Source organism: Lates calcarifer, linkage group LG14, assembly GCF_001640805.2.
Source record: "Lates calcarifer isolate ASB-BC8 linkage group LG14, TLL_Latcal_v3, whole genome shotgun sequence".
Lineage (NCBI taxonomy): Eukaryota > Metazoa > Chordata > Actinopteri > Centropomidae > Lates > Lates calcarifer.
This window is the reverse complement of record NC_066846.1, coordinates 12351057-12374233: the sequence shown is the minus strand read 5'-3', so window position 1 is coordinate 12374233 and position 23177 is coordinate 12351057. Positions and strand designations below refer to the sequence as shown.

The following is a 23177-nucleotide window of genomic DNA, read 5'->3' as shown; positions in this document are numbered from 1 at the left end:
CCAGAAGTCCCACCGCTGTCACATGTCAAGAGGGAAGTTAATGAGACTTGAGGAAATGTCTTGTACGCACAGGTGCAAATAACCCACCTTAAAAAAAAGCTTTTGTTTCAGTGTTTGGTCGTATCAGAGAAATAAAATGTGGCTCTGATACCACACTGCTGTGCCAACAGTCCAAATGTCAGGTCGGTTTCCTTCTACTTCGCTGCCTCTAGCTCCAGACCCCCCAGGCTGAGTGTATGTGCGGATGTGAGTGTGTGAATGAGGCAATCAGACTTCCTCTATCCAGCTCACGGGGCGTTCACACCAGAAATGACACAGCAAATCGTTTGGAGGAGGCACAACGCAAGCTGAGGCAAACTACATCAGAAAATCTGCTGCATTTACTTGATACATGAATAAAGGAAAGGTGTCCGTCTTAACACCGAAACAGGTTTTTCTTGCTGCATGAAAAGATGAAGCTACTATGAGGCTTCAGCAGTCTAAGTCATTGTCTTCCTTTTTAGTACAAAGTTCCCTTTTTTGTTTCCTTCCGTCCTCAACAGCTCAGCATGTAAACACTGTCCAGGCAAACACAGAGAGGGAGTTTTGTACTAGAACGTTGGAAGATTTCCACTTAATCTGATTAATTAAGACGGCTGAAGCATCGTATTAACTACAAACAAACTTTGGAATGTATTTTCACACAGAGAGAGTGGATTTTGTCCGCTATTGCTTCAATTAAAAGCATATTAAGAGGGAATTACTTTTTAATACTGTTTTGAAAAATTGTCATCACTTCATACATCAGCGTATGTAAAGATGACAACATTTTACAACATAAATAAATGTGTCACCCACTGATACATCATCATAATACATCAATATGACAATAATTAAAATAAATACAGCACAAGTTTAAATTATTCCCGTGTGTTATAGTAGTTTTGAATTTAAAAGAAAAAGATATTTAATCCTATTTAATTGTTTTTCTTCTATTATAATTTGGTCAACAGCAGCAGAAGCCAAAGTAAAACAAAAACACATATATACATGGTAACAGCAAGAAAAACCTGCTTTAATGTTATGAAAGATGCCTGACTATTGTTTTAAGACTTAATGAGGTGAAAACCTACCCTTTAAGGTTTTGACATTATATCTGTCAACGTTTTGTGACTGGCATTGACTAATATACACTGATCAGCCACAATTTTGACACGTATCACCCACCAGTGGGATGCACCAGAGCAAGAATTTGTAGACATTTAAACATAGTTTATCACCAGAATTAAAGTTGAAACCACCAGTTCACAGCAGATACCATTCAATCTGTGCTCAACATGTCAGCACAGATTATTTGATCGTGATTTCTATGCTGCCATAACTGCCATAACAGAAAATTAACTGCATTTGTCAGCAGTCTGGGGTCATTTGTGGCCTTACAAAAGCATTATGGTGCAACATCCTGTGCGAACATGTTGTCTCAGGCTCTCCAGCAACTGAATTTTTCAGAAGACGTGGACAAATAAGCTCATTTAAAACTTTCGGGCACATTTAAATGTCAGCCTGTGAGACGGCGGCTTCTTCGGGAGCTGTTCCAGTCAGACACACAAAAGCTCCAACAGAGAGACAGATGGAGGGTTGATCTGATGAGTCAGGCTCATCTCCCTCTTCTTCTCTCTTTAAAAAAAATCTTTCAGGAAATTTCCTTCAGGGCGGCAAACATTTCTAGGAACATTATAAACTGTCCACGAGCAGTCTGTTCTGATGCCGTGTCTAGCCCTGCCATGTGAGTTGGGTTGTGCAGCAGATCCTCCTTTAGCCGGAGGCTGGTTGGCACGAACAAACACCAGCTTCTTTTATTTCCTTTTTTTTTTCTTTTGCACGGCAGAGTGGGATTTTCTATCACCAAAAAACATTGTGATCAAAAGATATAAATTTTTCCATCTCAAAAAAGACAAAGTGCTAAATACAGTAAGCCTTTAACTTTATATTAAAGCTACAATATTGAAGCTCAGGAGATCAAGATAACTAAAGATTATAAAAACACTGTGTTCCTAATATCCACCCTTCTTCCAGCTTGTGTCCCGGCATTAATTTTGGCTCTAAAAAGTCAAAGTTTTCCCTTTTTTGAGCAAATACTAATACTAAATACTAATAAGTACTTAACACAGATATATAATAGATAATAGCGATAATACAAGCTAATTAGCTAACAAGCTAACGTAGCAACAACACTTTGCTTTAGCAGTTACAATGTGCGGTTTTTTAGCACTAGGAAGAAATTTTTTCAGAGGAAGTCACCACTTTACTCTTAAGTGCTAGATTGAAGGCAACTGGTCTTCTTTTAGGTTTGTTGACGATCCGATCCGAAAGGTTTCCTTAGTTCTAGAGGCTGGTTGAGGAGTCCCAGGTGTTTAACTTCTTGGAGGTGGTCCTAAGAGTCGTTGACCCATCCTGTTGTCATTTAAGTCAACTCTAGCACTCGTCTTAAACTCTAGCACTTACAACTACCGTGACCTGGATGACTGAGAACCTACGCAAACAAAACACGTCTGTTGATCAATTCTGTTGATCAACAGTCGGTCACGGTAATGTACAGCAGCACAGCAGTGACGAAGAATACTGCAGAAGAGACAGTGTTTGACTCCAAATCTCAGCACCGGTTGGACTCCTTGCCAGACAGAACAGTCAAAGGCTCCACACCATGATCAGACAAGCCCCAAAAAAATCACCTCAGATCCAACTCACATCCTCCTGAGTATCATCTAATCCCCTCAGGCAGACAGTACATCTTTGTCTCCCTGTCCATTAAAACCCTCATCACCACCTACGCTGCCCTACCTGTCCTTCTTGTCATTAATTACCGTTTTATCCTGTAAACCTTTTCTGTATAGATGGGCATGCGCAATTGACTGATTAATATATTTGTTTTTGTTTTTCATTCAAGGCAAATTTCCCACTGGGACAGTACAGCCTATCTTGTCTCATTTTATCTAATAAGCAAACATGGATGTAAGAAGAGTTTGTTCCAAAATAACCAGCTTTGCAAGTATTTTATGAGGAAGAAAAAATGCATTCAGCACTTTTGTTAGACCTCAGGGATTTGCACATTGTGTTTTGGTGGAAAGCAGTGGATGGAAATGTGACGCTGAAAACTCAACAAAAAGCACCGTTAAAACGCCAACAAACAATTTTAACATGAAAAGTATTTGTTTAACTTTAGATATAATATCGATATGGATATTTTAGGGCCAACTTTAGCTACTCTGATAAGCTTAACAGGAGATTACTAGTGTTTTGCCGCCACACACACTTGCATACAGCTTTAATTCATTTCATAAAAACCAAGCCACCAGTGAAGCTCTGTCTGTCTGACCACAACCACATACAACAAACCACCGGGAAAATAAGACGTACAACGCACTTGGCAGACACTGAAAACATCTAAATAATAAGAGCAACACATGTTTGATAGCGTAATGATTCAAACCAGCGTTTCGTGTGTGTGAGTGTGTGTTTGTGTCACTGCAGAGATCAGCATGAGGCTTGTGGTTTTCGGGGGGTAATGTGTCCACATAGATTTGTTCCCAGTTTGAACACGAGACCTCCTCAGCAGCTTTTACACTCGTTGTTTGGAGTGAGCCAAGCGTCCGCATATGAAAGACATCTGTTTATCTTGGCTCCGCAGGCAAAGTATACAGTCTTACCAGTCGTACAGGATTGTTGTGTGGAGGTTTGTCGTCGACTTTAGCTTCTTTAATGCTCAGTAGACTCACAGAGTTTATATCTGGAAGGTACAGGTACAAAGGATGGTACAAAACCATCATTTGCAGCTTCATCTGTGCAGAAAACCAGCATCTCTGCTTCTGTTTATCTGACTCGCCCTTCAAAATAAAAGCTCCTCTTCCCTTTTCTCCGCATACTTGAAGACATTTTGTGGAATATCTGACATGAAAGCTGCATCAGGAATAAAGCAGCATGAGCTCAAAAGTATCTGTGAATGTTTCCATATCATCCAGCAGCAGTTCTGTATGTGTCAAACATTATTTAATGAGTGAAGGGCAGGGCAGCTCCCATGTGTTGATGTGTGATCTTTTGTTGTAACAGTTTGTTGACTTTTTGTTGCTCTAAAATGCAATTTTTTACCTCACAATCATGACCAGAGACAAAATGGCTGCCACCTGAATAACTTAACAGAGTTTTCAATCCAGTCTGTGAACATTACCAACCATTGTTCAGTGTTTTGGCATCGTATGAGCCTTTAAACGCATCAATCTGTTACTCCAACTGGTCTTCTGAATCCACACTCATGGTGCCCAGCTCTCCTGCCATGAATGAAGACAGGACCAGCTCCCATGAATCATCCTATAATTAGAATAAGGATCATTACAGAGACAAGTTTTGTGTCCTCAAACTAAGAACTAATGTGATGAAGTTATGTGAACACACCTTTAAAAGTTTTTTGCAGATGAATTTATGACCAACTCTGCTGCTGTAAAGAGCTTTTTAGCCTCTTTTAGCTCAGCTGAGGAAGAAAGTCGACCATGTAGCCGCCAATACACAAACAATTGAGTGGTACATCACTGGAAATACTCTTTGACTGTGGTAAAATACTAAAACTAGAGCTAAGTAGAGCTGGGTATTTGGTACCACAACCAAACTAGAATTAAAAGCATTCTATAAATATTTTACCTTAAAATCTCAGCTGCAGAATCATTGTGATGGTTCACTCGCCTCTGTCATTCCCACTTCTATATAACTCTGATGAGCAGGTACGATCTCCGTCTAACTGAGTGATAATCAGCGGCTTAAACTGCCAAAGTAAAGCTGAACTGTAGATCCGTTAAAAAGACTTAGAAGTCATCAAAAACCAGCGTTCATCTCTGATATCCAGCCAGGAAACGTTTAAAATATCAAGAATTCTGAATGGAGTTTGGTGCGTTTGTCGCAGCGACAGCACTTCCTGCTCCAGAAGCCGGGGATCGTGGGTAATATACACCGTTCAGTGAGTGGGACTACGCAGTCGGAACTCCGATCAAGAGTTTTCTGCACATGAAAACTATTTAACTGCTCAGAGTTGGAGCCCAGCAGGATGAATTAGCACTTGTGGCAGCAGCAGCCGCTGTTGCTACGCAAAAGTTACATTTTGTTGCTTTAAATCAGTAAATATCTGTTCAGAGAGCGTGTCAAACAAGAGTATGAATCTTCATCATGTTACGATATCGCAAATACACTTACACTTTAAAAAATGCTACACACACTTTCTTCAAAAACCAAAGAATTTCCTCTGTACACACACACACACCAGAACAACATACAGTATTGATGCACTGACTGGTCACTTGACAACACACTTGAGACGAGGAGCCAAATGCGGCAAATCAAGAAGGCACAGAAACACACACACACACACACAGAAACACACACACACTACCTTTAAATAAATGCACTCTGAAGGAGGTGTCCGTCTTCTCCTCATCCTCATCGTCCCCCGTCCTCCCCCGTGCTGGCGATCGCCTCCTTTTCCAGCGCATCTGTCTACCTATCTGTCTCCTCCTGTGTCAGTTGGACTGTTTGTGTGTGTGTCCACTTGTTCGTCCTCTCGCTTCACTCCCCCGTTCTCCTCCTTTTCTCTCTCATCTCTCTCTCCCTCCTCACCCCTTCCCTCACTTTCACTGCCCCTCTCTCTCTCTCTCTCTCTCTCTCTCTCTCTCACGTGGTCTCTCTCTAGGAATAAAACCAGCAACACTGACAGTTCACATGATGACCCAATCCCACTGTGTGTGTGTGTGTGTGTGTGTGTGTGTGTGTGTCTTTCTGTGGTTGTGTAGACTCAGTTTTGTTTGAGAGAGCGAGGGAACTCAGAAAGACCGACACCAGAGTGTGTTTTCCCACACAGACCTCAATCACATCAGTGTCCGAATGTTAGATTTGCAGCATTAATTTGCTGTTTAACAGTAAAAATGTGTGTGTGTGTGTGTGTGTGTGTGTGTGTGTGTGTGTGCGAGTGTGTGTGCACCCCTCCTCGCTCACTTGCCAGTTCTGCTGCGTCAGCCCTGCCCACACATACACACTCACACACACCAACAGAGATAAATACAGTCACAGACATGCAGGAACACACAAAGCAACAGATGCTACACACACACACACACACACACACATACACACACACACACACCTACGACTCTTCAAATAACACAAACATCATTGATTTTTATGTTGTGTACAGTAAATTCAACGTTTCTATTTTATCAACAGCCTCTGTCCGACTTTTGTCTTACTGAACACACACTGCGCTGCCTCGTGTGTGTGTGTGTGTGTGTGTTTATATAACTCTTTATTTGTAATATATAAATTATATAATCTAATTTATTGGCTGATTGTTTAACCTGGGTTTTAAGTCTCAGCTACAGTTTGGACGTTAGCTTAGCAAAATCAACATTTTCATTCACTAATTTTCGAGGGACTGCTTCAAAAATAACCTCTTTACTCCTGTGTCCAGCATATTCCACCTTAAAAACCCTGTTCCAAACACTGTCTGACACAGTATAGTATAGTACACAGTATAGTACAGATACAGTATAGTACAGACACAGTATAGTATAGTACACAGTATAGTACAGATACAGTATAGTACAGACACAGTATAGTATAGTACACAGTATAGTACAGACACAGTATAGTACAGATACAATGCTTCATCTGTCTGGAACCAGTTACTGAGACACCAAGAGGCCAGTTCAAGGCCTAACGAACTTGAGGTGTGACTGCTTTACATGTATATGAGTGGATATATGTGTGTGTATGTGTGCAGGTGTGTCCGTATATGTTTATCTATGTACAACACACTTTCATTTATATGTTTATTTGTAGGCATGTTCTCTTATTTTTATTAATTCTCTGCTTTTTCACTATTTGATCCGACTCCTCTGAACTCAGATCTCCTATTCTCAGTGTGACCTCCTGATTAAATGAAGCTCATGGAGAGAGATGGAATTTGAGTGAATTATCGTCGACATGATGAAAAACAAGAATCTATTAATAATAGGAGACTTTTAGAGAACCTGTAGCCTCGGTGTGACGTGCACTGCAGCGATCTGAATCATCAGGAACAATATTGCCACTGTTTTCCTTTTTACCTAAACTTCATCAGCACATACCTCCACCAAGGCCAAACAATCCTACAGGTGTCTGTCTGGCTCTAACAAGCGAAGAATAAAAGGAGAAAAGAAGCAGCCGGATAACATTAATGATTTATATGTAGTATCTGCGCATTTATCTGGATCCACACTGAAATTCAGTGGGTCCTTCTCCAGCCAGGTGAAACTGCAACTTAATGAAAGAAGATGATAGATAATGAATAAACACAGAAATAACAGAAAAGTGCTTTTCTGTCTCATTATAAATGACAATAAGTTAAAGGTTAAACTGGATCCTAATCAGGAAACGAGTGCAGCAGCTTTAAAGGTGTTTAAAGTGAAAGTTTCCAGCAGCACACAGAGTGAGAGCTGCGACACTCGAGCGTCTGCAGCGAAACGAAACAAGTAAATAAACTGTGTGAGTGTGTGACAGGGCAGAGTGCCTGCTTCACACAGGGCACTAATGAACACAGAGGGCAGATAGAGGACACGCAGCAACACACACACACACACACAAAGATCATATAAAGTACTAATAAGCTGCACCAGCGTTTTCGACCAATAACATCAACCTGAGCTGATAAAACACAATTCCAGAGTAAAAGCCTGTTAACAGAATATTTAACAGACGCTGCATGGATGCAGGCGGATGTGAGTCCACGTAACCATAGAAACCTTGTCTCTCGGTTGACGGGCTGTCAGAGGAATTAAAGACTCTGGTGAACAAATGTTGCTTTTTAACATGTTATAATAATTACTTGTGATTAATAAGCATGTGTTTACCCTATGTTTTCAAGCTGTTTAACTAGGTCTGGCGATGCGTTCACTGACTGTGTCAGAATCAGAAAAATGAAAACTGTCACTAAAGTGGCTACGTGAGTAAAAGCAGCAGCAACAAGAGGCTACACACGGACAACCTGCAAATCCAAGATGTTATGACTTTACAAGTAAATTTATAAAAAGGAAGTGAAGCAGTTGCCATGATCTCATTCCTCCTTCCTTCCTTGTGAAAAAAGTATAACACGAGTTTTGTTTGCAGTTTTATGACGTCAACAACCTCTGTAGTCTCATTTAGCAACTTGCTAGCAACCGCCTTTTTTAAGCAAAGCTTAAAAAAAAAAATCATAAGTGAGATATTTTCTGACGTATTTTATGTTGCAGAATAAAACATGAAAACGATCTTATTTCAGCCATTTAAACAAAAAGCCACTGACTGTGTAACTCATTCCTGCACCACTCTATTCCTCCAAGTTTCTCCTTCTTCTTTTGAGGTTTATTGGAGGTTTGTAAACAATGAATTGGTGTATTACCGCCACCAACTGGTCTGGAGTGTGAACTACATAACATTCAGATACTTCTGCAGTTTACTGTACTTTCAAAGCTCTGTTAAACAGATTAAATCAGCCACAGAAAACAGCATTTGGCTAATGAAGCAAAATGGTGATTCACACGACGCGTGACTCCACACCACGCAGCACAATAACAGGGTGTTAACGGAAGGAATAGCTGGTCTGTGAGCTGTTTACAAACACACACTGTTTATTCACACCATGTCCAAACCGTAGAGCCTCATGTCTGCCAGGTAGCCGGGCTGGTAGCAGCAGGAACAACCACACAAAAAAACACAAGAGGCAGAACTCATCAGGGTGTCCAGGTCCATGTGTTCAGTGTCAGAACTGTGTGTTCTGTTGTTGTTCAATCCCTCCTCTACTAAAACTCACTCCTGCAGCCCTCCTCACCACAACGCTGCCAATAAATACTCTGGTTTTCCCCGACAGTGCTGAATATCTCATCTGCTGTAAACTGCCTGGTCCAACAAACCAAAAGTTTAACTCCTGAAGTCACTTCATAAGTCATTTTAAAACCTTTATTTTGAAGGTTTGAGCTCGGTCGGAGGACGTCGCTGTTGAGCCCAGATGCAACAGAAGTGCTTAGGTCCAGAGCTGGACTTTGATTTCTTATGACTTTAAATAAATAAAACCTTTAGGGAAACTTGGGCCATTAAAAGCACATAAGACTGGAAAATTAAACACCTCTTCTAGTTTCTATTTTAATCTGCTCTTCCTTATAAAAACATGATAAATTTCCTAGTGTCGGCACATTTGATTTTCAGATAATTAACACGTGAAATGTCTCTTGTCTTTTGACAAATTAATTTCTCGTCGACCCAAGGTTGGGTTTATGTTGTTGACTTGTTGTTAGAAGTCTCTTCCTAATCTCCATCACCTTCAGTGTTTGGCCATTTAGGTTTTTTAGCTTCCTTCCTAGACATTACCTCTAAGAGTCACTGTGTTAAGCTAAGGTTAGCTAAGGGTGCTAAGGGGATGATATTAAGTTATATCAGGCCTTCCGGGTCAGTGGAACATGCAATCAACTGGCCTGGAGTCAGTTATAATGTCCAACCCTGGTGCTAGCTAACTGTTAGCATGTGATAGATATTATTAAAAGATGTTCTGTCTTAATTTGAGCTCATTTAAATTTCCACAAACTTTTAAAATGGTCACTTCAACAGTTCAAGGAGAAACAGTCTATATTAAAGTATTAATATCACGCTGCTGTGGCCGTTTTAAAACAACAAAAAGCAGCTTTTCTCTGTTACATAAAGTCGTACTCCTGTTTCCATTAACAGCGTTCTCTCCTTGTCCCTGTTTCTGTTTTGTGTCGTTCCTTCCTCTGCTGTTGATGTGACACATTTTAAACAAAGACACACACACACAAACACACATTTATGCACTTACTAAAATCCCTTTCACTCTGTCTTGTTCCCTGCACGTGAGCCAGGTGAACTCCCTCCACGATGAAGTGATATTCCCCTCTTCCTCTCTCCCATTCTCAAATTTAAACCTCACACACACACACACACACACACACACACACACTGCTCTCCGTCCGTCATCTGGAAGTGATTGTGTCCACCATTACAGCATGCCTTGGCCGACGTAAAGCGTGTTGGTGTTGACAGCCAACCTTTTGTCCATGTAACAGCCCTGAGAGAAAAAAAAACTGTGCACAGAAACACACTGAGAAAACCAGCTCGCACTGCAAACACACACACACACACACACACACCTCGAACAACTGTCCGTCACTGATACAAGCTTGAATTACTCATAACCCAGCTCGCTACCTGCATGTTTGCTAATTAACTAAGGTACAATTCACAGGAGAAAAATAAAATGAGGTCATTTTCAGTGTCTGACCAATGCAGTGTAAAACAATCAGATATAATGTGAATAAATCCCCAGAATAACCTGGAGTATTCCAAGTAATCACGTTACTTCTTCTTTGCATTAAACTGATTAAAGTAAAATTAATCAGGGTTTTGTTTTTCGACCACTTGCGGCGAGAACTCCTTCTGATGACGAAGGAAACACGGAGGCAGGAAGCGAACGAGGCATGTTGTACTGAATGATGACAGAGGGAAAGTCATGACTGACACACACACACACACACACACACCTGTTATTATTATTGGAGGCTATTACATGTAAGTGACAAGAATAAAATCTAATAATATGAGTAAAAAGTGTGTGTCTATATATATATATGACACACACACACCAATACTATCACTATATCTTCCTCACTGTGTGTAGTCTCGTGTTGTGTTTACATACTGCTGCCGTCACAGGCTGTACATCTGCCCCCTGTGAACAATATGCCTCCATTAAGACACACACACACACACAGACACAGACACACACACACACACACCATCTAAACGAGATCCTCACATCCTCTTCCTCTTCTCTCTCCCTCCATGATAGGAATCTGCTCTCTAGGAGATACCATATAGACGCTGCCCTCATGTCCTCATGTTAACAGAACACTGAGATGCATGGTGTGTGTGTGTGTGTGTGTGTGTGTGTGTGTGTGTGCAGCAGAGAACAAGAGAGTGATTTACACACACACACACACACATAGAAAAAGAGAAAAGACATCTTGTAAGCTCGAGAGACGAAAGCTGCAACATCTGTGCACACGGACATAAAAACACTTGTAGGAAAAGTTTCTGGACTCAGAGGAGAGTGTGCTGCTCTGCACATGTACAGTATTCATTACACACACACACACACACACACACACACACACTCAGGGCCTCTTCCTGCATTATATCACTGCTGTTACTCAATCTCTCCAGGACTCCTGTGGTATTTGTTATTTCTCACACTGTGGGGAAATCAGAGGGTTTTGGGATCTTTGCGTTTTTCTCTGCTGCTTCTCTTCTTCTTTAGCTTAAAATTTTTACTCCTTTTTAGCATCTAATAAATAATAACAGACAAAATAGAAGTCAGGAGATGGTCAACCAGTGCTTAGACTCAGCCGATCTAGGGTATAAGCCCGTCTCTTCCTGCCTGTTACCGTTTCAAAATCAGCTTCGCTACAAACAACCACCAAGCTAGCAACCTACATGCTGCGGTGATTAAATTAAACTCAACCTAATCATTAAGATGTTACTTTAAACTGTTTGTGTTAAGTGTGAACCTCCATCAACATCGGAGGTTGGAACTCGACCTACGAGCTAACACCGTTCCAACTGAGCAGTTGGAAAAACATGGACAACTAAGACTGAACTGCTATAACGTGTACTGCTTTTGATGTGAGTAGCAGCCATTTTGGATTCTTATGTCGGAGTTTGTTGGGGTTGTTCCGACTTTCCGAATTGGAAATCCGACTTCAGGGTGTGTTCCAGTTGAAGCTTCTGACTAGGAACTTGGAAATCCCGACTTCCTGGAACGCACCATTAATTACCACAGTGTGGTGTGAAAAGAAGTTTAAAAGAACTTTGAGTTGCTAAAGCTAAAGCTAACGATGGTGAAGAACATGAGGAGATTATACTTTTTATATAACCCTGATGAACTTACATATACCTGTGTGGATTTATAACACGGTGGGCAAGTCAAGCGATAATGGAGTCAACATTTGGTAAGACCAGACGTAGGGGTATCCTAAATCTGGTTAACGAGGGCTGGACCTGACACACTTGCTTAAGATTAAGGATTGTTAAACAGTATAACATCAACAATCCTGGAAGGTTAAAGTCAGTCTGGCTTTGTCTTCTTTGTGTACTCAAAAACCTGCTTGAGTTTACTGACGCTATCGCTCGCTAAGTGCTCAATAAACTTGTTGAGTTTTGAAGGCGGACTAGCGTAATATTGACTCAGAGTCAACAGGACTTTCCCCGGCCCAAACCTAGAAGTTTATTCAGCAACGATGAAAATGATAAATCTGACGAAGACTTTGATCAACATACACCGTCCCTGGATCCCAGGCTTAGCACCGTCAAAGACGATTGTGATGATTGTGATTGGTTTGAAGAAATAAGAACGATCTCCATCGCTGATGATGACTAATTGGTCCTGCAGTAACTGTAGTTCACCTGCACATTTCTGGCCACTTTTAAAATAAAAATATTGACTAGTGCAGCTTTAACCTTCCACTCCCACCTTCTCCACCCACAGAAAGCCTGAAAGACTGTTTTACAGACCCACTGTGAGAAGTTACTCGAATATAGACATGAAATATATGTACTGATATGTTAGACATGAGGTACTCAAACTATTTCTGTTCCAGTTTACGAGTGGAATCTTATAAAATATGGCGTCTCCCTTTCTTCAGAGCTGTCTGCCAGATCAACACTGTAATAAATCCTTAAAGAAATACACATCTTGGTCTGAGAAAGTTCTCCCACCACTGCCAGAAACTGACCGTCTCTGCTGGAAACATATTAACAGAGAGGAGAAGATTAAAACTGTATAAAAAACACAGTATGTTACATAGAGAGTGATTCAGATATAGGACATTCAAGTTAAGCGACTTTTCAACATCAGTGTGAAGTCTGGAGACTTTTCCTCTCAGACAGAAACTGAGACATCAAACAAAGAAAAAATTCAAACTGGAAAATTACATAACGGACTCCTAAGCTGTTGTCAATCTCTCCTCCTTTTGATCTTCCCATCCTTCCTCCAATTCCCTTCTGTTTTCTTATCTCTCCACTTCTTTCAGTCGACTTCTCTCCTCCTCCTCCTCCTTTACATCTCTTCTTCTCTGGTTTTCATCCTCCTTCCTGTTCCTGTCCGTACTGTACGTCTGAACGTTCGAGAGACACCGGGAGACGAGACGTTAAAACACACTGGTTGTGGTTCGCCGAGGCCTACGGTAAGTGTACAATGGGTCTGGGCGGTTGTCGTGGCAACACATCCGTATGATTTAAATAAAGAGAGAAAAGTTTCATCTCCTTTCTGCTGCAAGAGTACGAGAAGTGTGTGTGTGTGTGTGGTGTGGTGTGTCCATGGCCGGGCTCTCGGCCAAGACAGGAAGTTGTTAGTTAGTTGGTTTTCTTCTCTTTTACCTGAATCTACAACTCGCTCCTGTTGTTTTTTTTTTGTTTTGTTTTTTTCAGGGAGAACAACAGCACTTTCTCATTTTGACAAACACACACACACACACACACACAAACACACACACACACAAACACACACACACACTCCACTCTGTTTCTCTCTCTGCGGGTAATTAATGGCCACGTTGACCACAGAAACCACTATGGGGCCTATAGCTCCACCTCCACCTAATCCCAGTTTTACTACCTAATGATACACACACAAACACACACACACACACACACACCACACACAGCAGACACACACATTGAGTCTGAACACACAGAGCAGAGAGAATACTTGCAGCTCCAACAGAAACATTAAATGCAGTACGACTCTCATGGTTTCTCACTGACCTTGAACACACACACTCTCCTCTCACACACACATATATACCGAGTGATTTATTCTACAGACTTTCTGAGGATTACCACTGAATCACACAACTTTCTCCAACCTACCATACGGGAATGAGACGACACAGAGATTGATGTGACATTTTTGTTTCAAACAACCACAGTCACATAAAGTTTTTATGACGTGCGTTATCCAGCTGCAGGTGAGTCAGAGGTATCCTGTGGAGTTTCTGACCTGCAGTAGCACAGATGCACGTGTGCGCAATTCTCAGCAACGAGCCAACAAAGGCAGGGAAGACGACGACTGCAGGTTTGGAAACATTAACATAAACAATGACGGATTTAAAATACTTCTAAAAAATCAGATTTGCAAATTCCATGAGGAAGAAAATGCATTAAACACTGAACGTCAACGTAACTGAAACTGAACTTTTAAGTCTGAGGTAAGAGATGTCCTTAAATCTGCCAAACTAGAAAGAACTGGGTTCATAATTAAAGGCTCACTGGGGAAATTTACAAAGATATGGGACCCTGTCTTTAAAAAAGTATGAGACGTTTGACGATTTTTGTTTTTAGTTCCTTCTTCTGCACTAATTTGACACTTAACGATTGTGTCTTTGTCTTTGTTTAGTTCAACCCTTGCTTTATCACTATTGTGTTGATCCAGTTGTACTGTTGTATTCACGTTTGTGTTCGCCTGTTGTTTTCAAATGTTGAAAAGTCTGGATGAAATGATCAACTAACGTCTAGGAAGGAGGGCAAAATACACAAATAAATAAAAACATGTCTTTTTTTTTTAAAGGTACATCCTTGAAATTAAAAAATTATTATTTGTAGTATTTAAAAAATATTAACAAGCTTTTGTTAAATGCTGCTTTGATGATCGGTATAAATTCAAACTGAACTTTAAATCTGGTCAAAACATGGCTAAAGAGAGAGCAGAATCTCAGTTTTATAGCTCGTTTCAGGAAAATATCATCGTTATAACGAATACTTCCACTTGGTTTGTAATAATCTGAAATTGAGTGTCGTCTTCTGGTGATTTGGCAGCTCTGAATTTTTCAGCTTCACTAAAATCTAAATCAGATTATGAAAAAATAAAAGCCGTTCTCCTGCAGTGTGTTGGAGTGGTGGCGGGAAGTTTCTGCTGCTGCCCTCTGAATCACTGCCAGTAGGAAGAGAGGTGGTGGGGGAGGAGGAGGAGAAGTGAACACTTTGACAGTGAAAAGATTTAGAGGCTTGCATCTGTGATTTTAAAAAAAAAAAAAACAACCAGTGGTTTTAGAGAAGATCTCCAAAAACGAAAAGCCAAGATGTTAAAAGTCATCCATCGCCACTGAATGTGTCGACGCGTGGGGTCAGAACCTGAATTCATCTCTAAACACCAAGTTTCCAAAGCTGGTTTTAGTCGATTTCTTTGCCTCCAGCGTGTCAGAGTTTGTAAAAGCAAATGTTCAAATGTGTTGAGAGGATGAAGAGAGAAGGAGGAGAAGTAAGAAAGGAGGAGAAGGGGAATTACAGAGGGGCCAACAGGGAGGGATACTGAGTCATGAGGCTGACGTCCACCCGTGGGAACGAGGGAGGAGAGAGAGGGAAGGGAGGAGGAGGGGAGTTAAAACCTTTTTCTCATCCGCTCGTCAACCATTTGATTTTCATAACAGGCCTTGGAAGGAAATGAGCGGTACAGAGTGAAAGAAAGCAACAAGCGATCACTCCCCGTCGCTGCCTGCAGGAAAAAAAACTCTTATTGAGTTCAGTGCATTCCTGCAGCCTGTTGCACCAGCACAGCGTTAGTTTGAGCTTCAGCTGGGGTGTAAAGTCAACAATATCTGCTATAAACTCGCCATTTTGTTCAGTTACACCATCTCCAACTCCACTTTAACTAAAACTGGGTCGACTGTAATCAAAAATATTGTCGCTGAGAGTTTCATCCTGTGCAACATTCAGGTCAATTGGGAGAAAAAGTCACAGTTAATGAAGAAGAGACATCCTCCTTTTCCGTGTCAAAACCTGGCGCCCTGCATTACCCACAATGCAACTCAGCTGCCGACAGCGTGGCCTGATGAGATGCTACGTTCCAGTTGTACTCAGAAGTCAGAATTTCAGAGCTCCTAGTCGACTTGAACGCCCCCTGAAGTCGAATTTCTAACTCAAAAAGTCAGGCTGACCCCAACGTAAGAATTCAAGATGGCTGCTACTTGTTTTAACCGTACTTGGTAATGGAATGACAAACTGAACGTAAAACATTTTTTACACAATCCTCTAGTCTTTGATCCTCCTTCGATATGTTCTTCAGGTTGCGGGCAACAAAAGGTTTTTCCTTCGAGCAAACCATGTTTTTCCGTCTCAAATGGAACGTGGTCAATTCAGAGTTGGCGTCACTCCCAGTTCCGACTTCCGCACCAAGAGGTGCTAGATGCTAGCAGTGGCTAATTTTAATATTTGGGGATAAACTATTCCGATTACTCCAGTGAATGAAGAGTCATTTAAACCTGCACAGGGAAGGAATAAATGTTGAATTTTACCTGGTTTATCCGTCTTGTTTGGTGCATTCAGTTTCTCCTGAGTCGCACTATAATGTAACTTCCAAACTGGGCTATATTTCAAATTGCACATGGATTCTTTACTTCTCTAACTTGCCTTGTGTACTTCAGTTAGTGATTTCCCAGAGTCCCTTCAGACGTCCTCCAGAGACAGTTTTATTCAGGTGAAGACAGCCAACAACAATGAATCAAGTTTTTCCAGTTGTACACTTTATTCTAGCTGCATGGTATTTTTTTTTATCCGTGCCCTCGATGAAATGATGGATTTCTCCTCGTACGACTGATGAATGTCGATGCTAAATGGCAGCTCTACAAAGAAGCTCTCGCTCCTTCTCTCCAAACCACAGTTTTACATCCGAGGCCAAGAGAAACCAGTTGTTACAAATTGCCAGAATTACAGCACAGGTGTTAATTCATGCATAAAACTGCCGTGACTCTTTGACTCCAAACTTGTCTGAGGTTCAAACCATAAACAGATGAAGCAGCAACCAGATCCTGATGGATTCCTACTGCTACAAGTGACCTGTTACATATTTCTTTTTAGATTACTGAAACATTCCTCTCACACTCCACTGTACTTTTAAAGACAGAGGATTAATCAAAAAACTGCAGATTATTTGCTGCTTCCATCTTTTCAAATGTGAGGATTCATTGTTTCTCTCTCTTTAAAATAGTTGGAAATTCAATATTTTGGGTTTTTAGTTATTGCTGAAAGCATCACCTTGGCTCTCAGGAATATATAAAAGGTCATTTTCATTATTTTTGACATTTTATAGATTAAATTACCTTTAAAAAAAAATCAAATAAACCCAGTGATATTGGTGATAAATTTGGTAAAGTTTCTCCTACATGAGATCATGCAGAAATCCTCTAAAGGTCATAATTTTCAGTATTAAAATCAATGCAACTACAGTGTAATTAGAGTAATTGATTTATTCAGTACTAATGATATTTATGATAACATGCAGCCGATATTAAAGCAGAATAAAGTTGCTGAAACAGTGATGTCATAGCAGGTGCGTTGTCTTTAACAGCTCAGGGAAAACACCTGCTGTGATGTCAACGACCAGGATTCATCCAGAAGTGAGAAGCACTTTTCGTTTCTGAACCGCCTCCCTGCGGATTTACCCTTTAAAACACACTCATCACCTTCAAAACATCTAATCCTGCCTGAGACTGAGTAGTGGGGGGAGGAACATTTTGTTACAACAGCCCCGTAAATCTGTTTTGCATCCAGGGAAGAATGCGGCTTCCCAGAGAATTAAGTTGGAAAAAGGCACCGAAAGAAAACACATTCACATACTTGGGATACTCGTGCACTCGTACTTGAAAATGACAGGAAATGAAGCCAGTGTGAGAAACAGAGAGCTGCAGAGGACAAATTCCTCAAGTTCAGGCCCTTCTGAGTGACAGCTTCCAGTGGAAAGAGAGCGCTCACGCTATCAAGCTTTCCAAAGAAGTGACGACTGACATCCTCTTCCTCCAGTATCAGTCCGACTCTTCCGCCCCAGAGAGAGGAAACCAGCTTCAGCCGCTTCACCGTGTCGAAGGCCCCCCCGGAGGCGGCTCAGGATCAGGAGACCCGACTCCTGTACAAACTCAAAACTGGGTGGAAAAAATCCCCTCATCCGGGCCTGGAACATGTGTTTCAGCCCGGCTCTGACTGAGTCTTGGCAGGTGGAGGAGAGGGGGGATTGTCAGCGGTTGTTACTGGAGGAAAAACACACATCGCCTAAACTTCCCGCATCTAACCAAAACTTAACCACAGTGGTGGCAGTCGTATGGATCCTTTTCAACTTGTCCAATCAGCTTAGCGACCATAACCAGGCACAGCAGGTCTGCCGAGCCTGATTTGCCCACATGCTGAAGCTGCAGCGAGACACCATGTATGAAGAACAATAGAGGATAAACCGAACCTCTGTCTTGCTTGTCCACATTCATAAGCTGAGCATCTAAACAGGGTTACATTATAATGAAACAACAGCCTGATCTTGCATTTTTCCTTAACAACACCAGGCCTAAATAGCTCCTCACTGTAATACTGTTTCTTTGTCTCCATGTCTCCTACATGGATCATCAACTTGTGCATTTGCTGACTTCTTCCCAGCTGCACACAGCTCAATCTGTCGCACGTTATCACGTATGCAGCCATTAACTGCGTATTTATGGTTCAGTTAAAAGGGTTCTCATTTTAAAATGAGTCAGCTGGAGCAACCAACTCATGAGGCTAATGTTATCTTAATTGGATAGCGAGCTACAGCTGATAAAATCTAAAAATCATGGAGCCACAGTTCAGAAAATAACTAAGAAAGAAGAATGATGTATGAACAATTTGTGCATTAATGAAAAAAAACTTCATTAAGTCTGTTTTTCAGGGTCAAAATATATCATTACATTTCTGGGGGAAGCATTTTGCTAATGCATCAATCCCTCGATCAGCTCCTTTTCATTTCACATCAAAATTACTACAAAGACACACAAAGCAACTACAAAGACATAATGCGACTTCAAAGACTCATCAAGCAACGACAAAGACACACAAAATGACTAACAAGAGACACAAAACAACTACAAAGAGACACCACACAACTACCAAGAGACACAAAACGACTGCAAAGACACACAGTTTCGCTTTAGAGAATCATGTGTTTCATTCCGTCAAGTTATCTTGAGTTTAACATGTTAATTTGTTTAATTTACCCTGCTCTAACACTGATTCAGAACAAATACACCAACAAACATCACAATAAGTAAAATGTTATTTTGTTTATAAATGCCAGACAGTCCTTCTGTTGCAGCAGAGAGAGATCACAGTGTGGAGACTGGAGCTTTTTAAATCGGCAAAGGAGGAAACCCCAAATGTTTATATCTTGTTTTTCTTTTGGTAAAAAGGTAGATCAGTGTTTTCCATCTTTGCTGCGACAGTAGGAGGCAAGAAAGACAGAAAGACAGAAAGACAGAGAGAGAGAGAGGAAAGGAGGCGGTGGAATAGGGATGATGATGAGAGATGAAGGCCCACGGCGGCTCTATTGATTATTTAGCCGTGTGCTTCTGCCCACATGTGAGCGATACAGTGAGAGCCCACACAGAATTTAGAAAGGAGAGAAGAAGAGTGAGGATCTCACATAGATGAACACACACACACACACACACACACACACACACACACACACACACACACACACAGGCCAACACATGGGTGAGTTCACTCTCAGTAAAGTAAACTTAATGGCGAGCTGCACTTTGTTTTATCTTTCCTCCTCTCCTCTTTCCAGCTCTACATCTGGTCTGTGTTTAGAGGGACTTTCTCTCTTATCATACTGTACGTGCTCTCACACACACACACACACACACACACACACACACACACACACACACACACTGATGACAGCCTCGTAAACTTGCGTTCGCAGTTGGCTTACTTTATTCATGTGCTCACTCTTTTGAGCTGCAACGCAAACAAAGACAAAACTGCACATCTACAAGTTTGCAGAGTAAAATAGGTTGGCAGCCGCTGTGAAAAATCTCCCATCATGCATCTGGGGCTGCTTCTTACATGCATGGGAACCTTTGTCAGATAGAGGTTCACGAGCCCCTGTAACACTGATGTCGAAAGGTCGAGCTAAACCAGGATTGTTGTGGTGCTACGGATCAATACATCACCAGGTGCATTTAGATTATTGATTATTATTGTGAGTCTTGAAACAATTCGTTTACCATCGACTACAGGTGATCTATGTGTGGGAAGCTACAGGTTTTACACCAACATAACCAGCTGTGGCGAAACTATCAGTCAACAAGACCACGAGAGTCTGATTTAGTGCAAGTTTCACCGGAAAAGAGCCTCGGAAAAGCATTTAAATGAACGTCCATTACATTCAAGCTTCAGTAGATATATTTAGAAACACTGACACCAACACATAGTCATCCACCAGAGAGAAGTGATATCACAAAAAAACAACACACACATTCAAATAAAATCAGTCTTGAAATACAAAATATGAACGACTGAATCCTGGCATTTCCTGACTTTACAGCAACAGAAAATACAAACACAGTAAGCACACAGTAAACCCTTAAATTAACGAGACTTCTCTGACCAACATAAGGACAGGTCTAAATCCCAGGATGAGACCAAAAATTGGCTTTCAAACTTAAAAGACGTGTTTTTAGACTAAAAATACTCTGCTTTGATCAACATGCATCAGTAAGTCCTATCATGTCTTGTTGTGCACTGGAGGTTTAAAGTTGAATATTGGACGTTAAGCCATGATTGACTTCCAGACTACTTCTGATTTAAGGTGAGATCAGAGAAAGTTTCCTTCTTCAGTAGGTGAATGTGAAAACAGGCTTCAAGAGTCAAACTCTGCATAAACAAGAGGAAAAACACATTTTAGAAAGTACGTGGGAGCTTCAAGTTGTAAGTGGGTGAAAAGAGCATCATCTTAAATCTGAACACAGACACCCTGACCTGCTACAAGTCACTTTAACTCCCAAACTGAGCCTTAACGTCGACAGAGATGAAAAGAAAAATGTGACACAGACGCAGGAGTCGATGCGGGGACAAAGTGGCAGGTAGAGAGACAAAACTCTATAACACGCATGACATCTCTGCATCTACACCAAGTCTACATTCCAGTCTCTGCACCCACAACGTGCTGCCTTCAGGAGCGTCTTGTAAACCTGCGCATCCGAGAGCGAAAGTGACAGAAAGCCACTGATCAGAAACGACCAGTCTACACTGCCTTCCTGTTCTCCCTGCGCGTTTGAAACTGCAACTCATCTTTCAGCAGTGACTGACGGGCTCACAGAATTCCCCAGCCTCCTTGAACGTCACATCTGGGCAATTAGCTCAGGTTAAATCAACTTTTCCCAGCTGAATTTAATCACTTTCCCGCAGCATTCAGAGTACAATCTGATGTTTCCTGCAGCAGCTGAGGGCAGGACACCTCTCTGCCAGCTGACACAAACAAACCCTCCAATAATAAACCTCACTTTCTCACACCCTGGATAAATGTTGAGATAGACCATGCACGGCGCGGTCATGACCCCGTGATGAGTCAGGAACAAAAATCTCTGACAAAACCATAAATCTCATCAGAAAAAAAGAGAGAATTTGAGGTGATTTCCCAAAGTTTGGCTCCACCAGACGAAAAAGCTGCTTCAGCTCCTGCAGCTGCAAATCTGTGTAAAGTGACACCAGGTGTGTGTGTGTGTGTGTGTGTGTGTGTGTGTGTGTTTGTGTGTTTAATTTCCTCTTACTTCTCGGCGGAGGTTTGCTGACCAGCTCCGCGACGTGCCTCTGCAGCCGGACCACTCTGCCCTCCAGCGCGCCGGACCGGTGGCAGATGGACACCAGCTCTCCCTCCAGCTCCTCCAGGATGCTCACCGAGTGCCGGGACAGATCCGAGAGCTGCCGGAGCACCGAGCACAGGGTGAAGCCGCACACGTCCACCAAGTCCCCGAAAACCTCCGCCTGCTGCCGCCGCTGCTGCTGCTGCTGCGGACGCGCCTCCAGCAGCCTCCTGCCGTCGGGCTTGCACACATCTTTCGGAAGTATAGTCCGCTTGCAAAAAGGCATGATTTCACCCCCCCGCCAAAAAATATCAAACTCCGTGGGTTGTCAAGTTATATTCCTGTGGTCCTTCTCCCTCCGGTTGGCGCACAGACGCATGCTACGGATCCTCCGGGAGGAAAAACTCCGCCGCTGTTGGAGACGCTTGGAGCGAGTTGCGCGTCGTGCGCCCTCATTGTTTTTGACTGGGAGCGAGCTTTTCTCTGTTTTTCGGTGTAGAGGAGAGACTCAGCTGCTGTGACGACTGGTGTCAAATCTGTCAGAGTGTAACACACAAAACATCCGGTTAAACCTTTCAAAATCAAAGCTCCAAGTTGTAGGCTGAACAATTTTCCCAGTAATCCAAGCCACAAAAGTGTCAAAATGAATGTGAGATTTAAGTAACTGATCTATTTGTCGTCGTATTATGGTATATTTTCACTGATATATGAGCTTATAGACTAAATATCTTTAGAGTAAAGCTTCATAATATTCACTCCTATTGATCCAACTGCAGAAAACAAAGAACAAAAGTTGAAAAAATGATTAAACTGACTTTTCTCTGTTTGGTTTCTGAGTTTTGTGACATATGTTTAATGTATATATGTATTTATGACATGTTTTAATATTTAGCACGCTCAAAATCTCTAAACAAAATCATTCAAAATCATTTTCATGGCTTTTAATTTCCCTTAATTATCACCATTTTTTCCTGCACCGAGTGTTTCTGATTATATTTTTGGTGTAATTTTGTTGTTCTGCACATGTTCTCTCCCTGTGCGTGCTTTTATTTTGAAGCTGAACACACTAAAGTCGCATCTTATTTTGTTAACCTTGACGTGGCGACACGGGGCGCAACAGTCTGGTGTTTCCCCGAGAAGCAAACCTGTCTGGATGGAGGAGGAAGATGAGGAGAAGAAAGATGAAGAGGAGAAAGAGAAAAGGAGGCTGAGGGCGTCAGACAGAGGAGGGATGGAGGAATTGTTCAGGAGTCCTTCATGCATCACTGCCTGCGACTGAGCGCGCCCACGTGTGGGTATGCGTGTGCATGTGTGGGTGAAAAGACAAAGTGAGTGGATACTCCTCTGTTTGTCCAACTTTGGTGAGGAAGAACTTGAGTGGTCTGCACCGAGTCCTGACCTCAACCTCATGCAACACCTCTGGGACGAACTGGAACACGGACTGTGAGCCAGACCTGATCAATGTTGGTCCTCAGCAAA

The 23177-nt window shown here is 41.8% G+C and overlaps 1 protein-coding gene across 3 annotated transcripts in view; it reads right to left on the bottom strand.

Moving 5' to 3' along the window:
- The window catches only part of nhsl2 (NHS-like 2), a 131182-nt gene extending 108661 nt beyond the window's left edge, over positions 1–22521 (bottom strand). For 2 of the 3 annotated variants that reach the window (XM_018703798.2, XM_018703800.2), the window contains exon 1: positions 21666–22521. In XM_018703798.2, coding sequence (XP_018559314.1) covers positions 21666–21984 — 319 coding nt within the window. In that variant the 5' untranslated portion in view covers positions 21985–22521. Of the gene's footprint in view, positions 1–5413; positions 6265–21665 lie in introns of those variants that run through there. The other variant, XM_018703801.2, reaches the window with a different exon arrangement.
- Between the last annotated feature and the right edge of the window lie 656 nt (positions 22522–23177).